The sequence below is a fragment of the Hippocampus guttulatus genome, chromosome 5 (genome assembly GCF_054856545.1).
Source record: "Hippocampus guttulatus isolate MCC_2025c chromosome 5, RoL_Hgut_1.0, whole genome shotgun sequence".
In the NCBI taxonomy this organism is placed as follows: domain Eukaryota; kingdom Metazoa; phylum Chordata; class Actinopteri; order Syngnathiformes; family Syngnathidae; genus Hippocampus; species Hippocampus guttulatus.
In genome coordinates this window covers 1,832,319-1,841,721 of record NC_141265.1, presented here as the reverse complement: position 1 = coordinate 1,841,721, position 9,403 = coordinate 1,832,319, and the positions used below count along the sequence as shown (strand labels likewise).

The window sequence follows — 9,403 nt, the reverse complement described above, 5'->3', positions numbered from 1 at the left end:
CATCATCATCAGCCTGTAATTGGTTTGCTGACTGTAATTGAATCATTTGAGAAGCAATATAAGAGTGCTCTGAGGGCTTTTCGAAACGGTCTCATTACAATCTTCTGAAAATTCAGCCCCCGAAACCGGTTGCACTTAGCAAAGTGAAACCTGGTAAATGTGTATCATGTATTTGAAAATTCATCCGCTGAAGCTCCTATATAGGTGTGCTAGTCATGGGAAGACTGACAAAAATACTCTCAAGAAACCGTGGCTGAAAACACAGCAAGTCAGCCATTTTGGTTCAAGGTGTCCCTCACAAACTAACTCCTCCTGGAAAAATTGGGAAACCTCTGCCCCTGAAGCCAATCGCACTTATAACGGTTCAATGTGGTCGACATCTTCTATCGGCTCTCAAGAAGCTAATCGAAATGTTCTTTTATTGTTAATTCTTGCTATGCTAATAGTAACTACCAGAAGTAACCTATTGAATTCTTAAGAGGCCCAATGGAACAAAGCTAAACTGGAAAACACACCGGAAGTCAGCCATTTTGGATGGAAATGGACATTTTCTTGGAGAGGGGGGGGGGGGAAATAAATAAATATATATATATATATATATATATATATATATATATACATACATACACACACACACACTTTCTTTTTCTCCAACCAATCTGCTGTCCTCCCCCATCCTTCGCCCTCCCTTGAACCCCCCTGCAGCACCAGCCATGCGAAATGGCTCTTGTAATTGATAGCCAGCGTGACTGTTATTTCATCCAGACGCTCTTGTAAACAAAATGTCCCCTGACAGAACCAATATGGAAATCTGCATCAGTGGGGGCAAGACTTATGGCCAATGTCGCGACTCTGTGTGTGTGTGTGTGTGTGTGTGTGTGTGTGTGTGTGATACCAAACATTCACAAGAGCCTCCGAAGATTAGATGTCCTCCACACCTGCAGATGGTCGACCGCGTGGAGGATCTTAATTTACATCTACAAGATTCAGTCAGGTGCACTCTCAACCTGCAGAGGGCGATCTCACAATTAAGAGTCGATGGGAGCTCAATTATCCCGAAGTGCTTAAGTTCGTTCATTCATTCCGTTCTGTTTTTGTTGAGGTTTAATTTGGTTTTGCTCCCTCATGTGCCCTTTTTTGTCTCCACCTGTTCTCTCATCCGTGTCCCTCGCGTTGAACCAATCAGCTCCCTCAAGCCTTCGGGTCTTGTCCAGGTGTTCCTCGTTGCCTCGTCACTTTGCTTGCATTTAGTTCCCCGAGTGCCGTCTGTCTTTGTTGAGTCATTGTGAGCTCTGAGTGTCAGTGTGCTCCTGTCACGTTTTGTTTTTTGTGTGTTAAATACATCTCGGTCAGCCAACTCTGCCCCTCCCTGCTTTTTGGGGTCCTCCAACTAACCACAACTTGAAACTTGACGCATTCATTTTCAGATTCCCTTTATCCTCACAAGGGTCGCCTATCCCATCTGTCTTCGGGCAGTAGGCGGGGGACACCCTGAACCGGTTGCCAGCCAATCGCAGGGCACACAGAGACAAACAATCACAATGAAAGACAATTTTCGAGTGTTCAATCAACCAGCCGTGCATGTTTTTGGAATGTGGGAGGAAACTGGAGTACCCGGAGAAAACCCACGCACGCACGGGGAGAACATGCAAACTCCACACAGGAAGGGCGCAGCTGGAATCGAACCTCTGCACTGCGAAGCGCCAACCACTGGATCACCGCGCCGCCAGTGCTTAAGTTGACCTGCGCAAATGTGCAGGCAATGAAAAGCATGTCACGTGTGAAATGTTTGGATTTTTGGACGTAGCTCCGTTACCCCGATCACCTGCTCGCTCACGGAAACCCCGACACACGCGAACCGCAGCTTGTCGTGAATCACAGGATGCAACCGGTAAGAAAAACAAACTTTAAAAGTGAATGTTGTGTTCTTCGTGGCTTCTTTGTTGAATTAGGAAGAGAAACACAAATGAGGGGGATGATTGTGGGTGTGCGGATTTGATTTCATGAATCATTTAGAAATCCTTGCTTAATTGTGAATGACTTTGCTTTGAGAATCCCGTGACTTTCATATTTATTCCTGGGTAGAATTTTGTGAAAAAGTGTTGTACAGTTCAACAGTTGTATAAATAAATAAAATGCATACCAGGTATGCCAACCTAGCTAAACGCGAAGCTCACGTTTATTTTTGTTGCGGTACAGGTTGACGAGCCGAATTGTATGGGTGGGCATGTCCGCAACAATCATCTCTTCCTATGTGGTCACAAATCCCGCCGAGTGTACAGGACGCTGTGCGTGACGCAGCACAACCCGTAGCCTAATTAGCTGCCGCGAGGCGAAGCGCGTACAAAGTTTCACTTTGGCGAAAAAAACAATACTCGCATGATGACGTTTCTGTTTAACTCATTCAGTACCAGCCAATTCTAGACCAAGTCTGAAAAGACGTCTAAAAACGTCTTTGGGAGTGATTGAGTTAATTACAATCATTGAATCATTTTTTAAAAAATCCAATATTTTAAGTTAGTTTGACAGGTATATTCGTATTAATCTGCAAAAAAATGAATGGCATGATTAAAATAAAAATGTCAAGCCCAGTGAGCAGTCTGAGAACTTGATAACGATTTGCGTTGTTTCATTCGTGGCTATCAGAGGAAGCCTGCATCCCAGAATGCTCATTCATTACGCGTCGCAAAAAGAAGCCATCCATCACTGTCGCCGGTCATAACCCGGCATAGATTTGTGATAAGAGATGACGGCGCACTTTTCAAGTCATCTAAAACCCAAACTCTGCGTCTGGCCCATTCGAAACGGCTGTTCTCCTTTTTACGGTGCAATCAGGCGCGGCGATATAAGGCCGACCGTTGGAGGCACAAATTGAAATGAAACCTCCGCCAAGGTCCAAGGTTTTATTTGAACGGCAGATGCTCCATCTCGGTCCTCTGGGTCGTTTGGAAAGGTTCAGGTTGCCGTGGTAACAGATCAAAAGGAGAGCCGGGTCCCGAAGCCCAAAAGCCAAAACAAAGAAAAGAACAGCATATCGTAGCAAGGAACGAGACCGGGGACCCCGCAGATGGCTCCGATATAGGCCAGAAATTGCTAACTCACTTCAGATCTGGAGGGAATTTACAGCATCCCATGGAAAACGGTGCAACGGCCGATTCCACGTTGTCAGAACCTGACTGAAGGTTACACTTGGCTGCTTGAAATTCTACTTGTCTTTTATGAGCAGACCCACAAAAAAGTTACAAGAAGACACACCTAAAAATACACATCATGTCCGCCATGCTGATTTGATTTGCCATGTTTACAACACTTTTACAAAGATAAACCTGTCCCTTGATTTTTCTTTTTTCTTTTAAACGTTGCCCTCGAAGCTCACTTTGAATCATGAAATTTGCTTGATATGAAAATCATGAGAAGACACACAAAAAGTCTCAAGAAGACATGCCTGAAAAAAACCCCAACCGATTCGGTTTGAAATGGCCATTTTAGGGAGATTTTGGTCCTGTCCAGGTGCTTTAAGACAAATTTCTCCAAGAGGTTCTGAAAATCCAGCTGCTGAAAGATGATAAAAACATTTTAAAGATGTTTTTCCTCCTCCCACATGCTTTCAACACATAAACTCATGAAAACATACTTTTTAAGATGAGCTAATAAAGTAACATAAAGGTGGCGTTTAGCTATCGTCTGAAATCTGTAAAAAAAAAAAAAAAAGTTAGATCGACTAGCATAAGCAACATTAGCCCGCTAAATGAGAACACTGGCAAGGAGAAGACGCTCACACCAAAATGACTGGTCGCGCCCCCTAAAAATAAAATCCAAATCCAGCACAGCAATCCTTCACTAGCTGGGTTATTTATAAAAAACAACTACAACAAAAAACTTCCTTGTGACAAATTAAAGACAAGACGAAGGATGCATGCATACCTGATGGCCACCAGAGGGTGCACTTGCTCCTCCCCAAAAGGTTCCCCAGAGTCTCTCAAACACACACTCACACACACACACGCACACACACGCACGCACGCGCGCACGCGCGCGCGCTTGTGAGAGTCAATCGAAAGTGGATGCGTTTTATTACAAAGTGGTTCACCGAGGCGCGGTCACGTGGTGCACGCTCGCCTGTAGAGCCGATCGATTACACGGAGAACAGGTGTCGCGCGTGTCAGCTGATGAATAATACAGGGAAGGCACGCGCGCTGCTCACGCACGCGCACGCGTTCCCGAAGACTCGATCATCTTATTGATCGTTAATGGGCACGTGACTGGCTATATGTTTTGACTTTTAAAATGGATTAAGAAAAGATTGCAATGGATTATTCAAAGATACGACGACGAAATACTGTACATCTTGGTAAAATATGAACAATGATGATGTCATTGACATTTATTCATAAGTAGATGTGTAATCAAAGAATGCAAATACTTTAAAAAGTCAGTCCTGTACATGCCATAATACCAATCGAAAAATTATTCAAATAAAGTATCGTTAAAATAAGAGTCAAAATAAAAATACAATTAAATGCCTGTACCAATGGAAAAGTGATTTGTTTTCAAAGTAAACTTATGAGCATAATAGCAAAGATCGAGAATACATAAAGTATTTCAAAGAGTTAATTAAATAAAAACCCATATAAATGAAAGTAAATCTAAAGTTCCAAAACCAGTAAAATATACATTTGTTATAGTATCCACAAATGAAATGTTTTTTTTAAGATTAACTACCTGTAAAAAATGTGTAAAATGCATTTCATTTCCTTTAATTATTTTAAAAAGGACTTGCCACAATTAATCAACATTATACAATGTAAATGCGCCCGAGCGAGCTCAATCAAGCTGAATTTCATCGGCAGTCCCTTGGGCAGATGTAAAAGTCAACCTAAAATGAAAAGCATTCAAAACAAAAAACCCGCATGATGCATCTTCAAAATATTAAAATTAAATAAACCTACAGGGACAATAAAGTCATGCTGAGTAAGGAAGAAAACAATTAGACAGGTTTCTCTCTCTTCAAGCTAAATGAACAATGTGTGTGCGGAGTGGGGGGGGGGGGGTGACACTCGCGCCCCCCTGTCTGAAATGTCAGTCAAACTGCCAAATTCCCCCCCCCCCCCCTTCATCACCACATGGACCCTCCTCTTCCTCCTCCTTCCATCCCGCGTCCGAGCCACGCTCGACTCGATAGACGCGCGCGCACGCACACGAGCACGCACTCGCTTTCGAACACGCACACGCACGCACAGAGTTATAGTCGGAGCCCCGCGCTGGAGCAGCACAGTGTTAGTTGGGTGGCGAGGAGGAGCGCACCATCTTCTTCTTCTTCTTCTTCATCGTCGTCGTCGTCATTGTAAACCCTTTCGGATGTATTCCAATCACGTGACTCACTTTTTGCGCGAGTTGAAGACCGGACTTGTGATTTTCATTGTTGTTTTTTGGTCTTGTCAACTTGCCGGCAGGTGTCTCAACTCTGGATTGTAAGCGCGAGGAAGGAGCTTCGCGCGTCTTCCCTTTGTCGGATCCGGTTCCGCTGCCGTTTCCCGAATTCGGAGCGTCAGCACTTTGGACTCGAGTCCGCCATGAGGTCGCCGACGGCTCCACGCAGCTCGCCGTAGTCGGCCACCGAGGAGACGCGCTGCCATCACCCCCGGGATCGAGGAGCCTCAGCCGGCCGTGCGCGCCGAGCTTCCCCGCCCGAGGAAGGATGGAGGCTCCGGGGGCGAGAGGAACGGGAGCGCCCCGGGGACGCGCGCGCTTCTGGAGGACGCTGCTGCTCGTGCTGTGGGAAGGTAGGGAAAAGTTGATCCCGATTATTTACGCGTCGCACGCACGGCGGTTGGACGCTTTATTTTGGTGTTGCTTTTTTTTTTTTTTTTCGGTGCACGCATTTTACGGTGCACGCCGGCGAGTGATCGCATTGAAACGAAGCCCTCAAATGCAACACGTGCCATTGTGGGGATGCATTTCACAAGTGTCTTTCGTAGTCACCGCGCGTTGGCGGAAAAAAGTCACTCGCGTGCGCGCGAAAGGCACTTTTTTCGCCGTCACGTGACCATTTGGCGACGATTGAAGCTTTGCCGTCGCGCGTCCGACGAAACGTCTCGGGCGTCAAAAGGTTTCAGTTGGACTTTTCGTGTCAAAATGTTCAACGCGCAAATACTTGAATTCACATGAATCGTAACATTTAAAATGCACGATTGCGTCATGACGCACGCCTTCACTGGGGGGGGGGGGGTTTACGCCAAATTAGCACGTGCACGTTCTAATGACGTGTTTGTAGTGTAGCCGTCAGATGTGACGTTGGCGTGTATTTATTTGTGTGCGTGTGTGTGTGCGCGCGCGCGCAACGTGCACTTTGCCCCAAGAACAGAGAATTGGTTGCAGGTTTTTGCGCGTGCTCTTTGCAGGGTGAAGGGTTCAGTTGTGTTCATGTGAGTCAGTGGTGGGAAGTAATCGAGTACAAGTACTTTGTGTTGCCACCTCCTGTAATTGACGCAACAAATTACATTGTGCATTTGTGATTATACAAAGCTTATAATGTACTTCTTTGACTTTTCTTGAAGGAAAGGAATTGACTCAGTTTGTATTATTATTATTATTTTTTTTACACTTAAGTGCAGTGTATGACATCTTTTGCCACCTCTGTTGTGTTTGCGCGAGCGTGTTAATGAAACCCGGTTCATGGTCCGGTGGAGACTTAACGGGACGTGCTGATGTGCACTGGCTCGAGACCGGAAAAAAAATGCAGCGATTAGATTGGGTGGGGGGGGGGGGGGGTTGTTGAACAGAACAGCTGGGGCTGAGTTGCATGAAGAAAAAAAAATTGAGCGCCCCCCTCCCACCCCAAAAAAAGAACATCTGAGGTCCGGTTTGGCTTTGGTGCTTGTTTGGATTGGCTAATTTGTCATTTCCAATCCACTTCATCTTCACGAGGTTCGCAGGCGTGCTGGAGCCTTTGCCAGCCGTCATTGGGCAGTGGGGTAGGGGGGCATACCTTGAACCGATTGCCAGCCAATCGCACGGCACGCATAGAGGAACAACCATTCACACTGAAGGACTGAAGGACAATTTAGAGGGTTCAATTAGACCGTCAGGCATGTTTTTGGAATGTGGGACGAAACTTTGGTTGCAGCGTATAAACACGACAAACCAAGTTGAACAAGGTTCAGAATCAGATTTGCTGTTGAGCGTAAACACCCCATGCAGTCGGCGTCAAACCAAGTTGAATCAAACCGGAAACGGATTTTTGCTCTTGACCGCAATGACGGTGCTACATGTAATGTCAATCCAGGTTGAATCCAGTTCCGAACCAGATGCAGTGCCTGTGAGCTTTCAGGCTGTGTTCATCAGCAACACATTTCCCTTAACATTAGCTTCACTTGGCTGACTGCGTGCGTGTGCGTGCGGGCGCATGCACGGTCGATCATTATCAGGACACGATGACTCAGACGGGGCTCGGAATGGATTCACGTTTAATTTTAATCGGTCGTTTATCAGCGTGTGCGACTCTTGACCGTGTGCGCGCGTTTAAGGGAGGTAACGGCTTTGTTGATTAAACGCTCAATCTCTCAATTTGAATTATTCTTATTTATTTCTTCATTTTTGGTCAGACGCCAAGAACAAGTGCCGTGTATGAACGGTTATGACTGACTCAAATGTCAGCTTTGAATGACTTCCTCTTAGATTTAATGCCGGTGGTGTTTATCCAGCGTATAAAACACAAATGGTGCAGCAACAAATGTACCCAGCAATTGACACCCCCCCACCCCTCACCCCAGCATATTGGCATTGCAGGTTTGCATATTTTTGATAATTTTTTTTCCAATGTTTTTTTTGGGGGGGTATTTTTATTTATTTATTATTATATTTTATCCCATTTACCTCCCGTTTTTCTCAGGAGACATATATGGAATGTTTATCAGCCTTTTTTTCCCCAGAATTTTGAGTGATTTTAATATTCCCTTTATTTATTCTCCCCCCCCCACAAATGTATTTCAAATATACGTGACTTTTCACTCGGCATGCCCCTCCCCGCGAATCGCGGCGCTTTATTGCACACCTGTATTAGTGCCGTACCAATGTGCTGAGAGAGGAGTTGAGGTGTTATGAGTCCCCGCCCCACTGCGATCCGATTGGCTGCTGCATCCAGACTGTGCTGCATTCAGGCCCCAAACTTGACCCGTGAATTTCAGCGTGAGAGTCCAGCAGCCCAAACTCTGGCGTTCCTCCTGCCTTTGGCATATCGATGTGGCAGCAAGTTGCCTCTGTAGGGCGTCGATTCTATCTGGATTTTGGCTCTTGATGGGTCGGCCGATAGCCGCGTTTATTTCTGTTTTCATGACTTTCTGTAGGAAGAAATCCGAGCGTCTCATATTGGACACTTGTTTACGATGAGCACAAAACAGCAGACTATTGATTTTTGTTGTTTTTTTTTTTTACTACACACATGTGCGCACGTAAAAAAAAAAAAGAGAGGCGCTTACATGGTTGCGAGGCGTTTGTCCGGCGAGATGAAGGTTTTCAATTTGATTAGCGTGATCAAATGGAGCGCTGTTAACAGGCGCAGGCTCTAATAGAAAATCATTTGGCTGTGGCGCACACTCACTCGCAGGAATGCCGCCGCCAGAGGGGCGAGGAGGCGGACGGTGCCTGCGAGAGGCGGGAGCCCCTCACAAAATGGATGGATGAGAAGAAGCGGGATGAAGGCCTTTTTTTTTTTTTTTTTTTTTTTTTTCTTGTTTGACGAGAAAAATACAAAGATAAAAGACGCCATGGCAAAAGGTGCAAGATGAGGACGGATGACCTTTTCCTCCACAAAGTTAACATCAAAGTATGCAAAAGGTGCAAGACTGTCACAGATGGTGTCTTCCCCCTTTGAGGGTGGCACAGTGGCATCCAACCCCTAAAAAAAAAAAATCCAAAGAAAAAGCACATCAAACACCTTCCATCAGAGTAAAAAGAAGTCACGCAGGCGGAATGTGAGGAAAAACATCCCCACTAAAGCAAAAGCATAAAAGTAGTGGACAAAAAAAAAAAAAAAGCGCAAAATATAGACCATCAGGAAAAAAAAACATTACAAGATAAGCCGACAAAATTTCACAAAGTGAAGTTGATGAAAATATGAAAGACAACTAAAATATTCGAATACGTGAAAAATCAAAGTGGGGGTTTAAAACATTTGAAAGTAATTCCAAACATTCGCAGAAGACCACAAAATGACAACAACTGAGGTCAAATCCACAAGTACCAGACAAACGGCTTGACCTGAACAAGCAAGCCACCGTGACACCCCCCCCCCCCCCCCCCCGGTCAGCAAGTCTGCAAAATGGGGGGGAAATGCGCAAGCGAAGCATAAACTAATCCCATTTGGGAAGTGGCCACGCCGTGTGATGTCATTCAGCTCCTTGTA

The 9,403-nt window shown here is 45.4% G+C and overlaps 1 protein-coding gene across 1 annotated transcript in view; it reads left to right on the top strand.

Moving 5' to 3' along the window:
- The first annotated feature begins 5,156 nt into the window (after positions 1 to 5,156).
- The window catches only part of LOC147204607 (transmembrane protein 132B), a 100,502-nt gene continuing 96,255 nt past the window's right edge, over positions 5,157 to 9,403 (top strand). Inside the window, exon 1 of the mRNA XM_086111740.1 lies at positions 5,157 to 5,783. Within this exon, the coding sequence (XP_085967866.1) occupies positions 5,699 to 5,783 (85 nt within the window). The 5' untranslated portion in view covers positions 5,157 to 5,698. The remainder of the gene's footprint in view (positions 5,784 to 9,403) is intronic.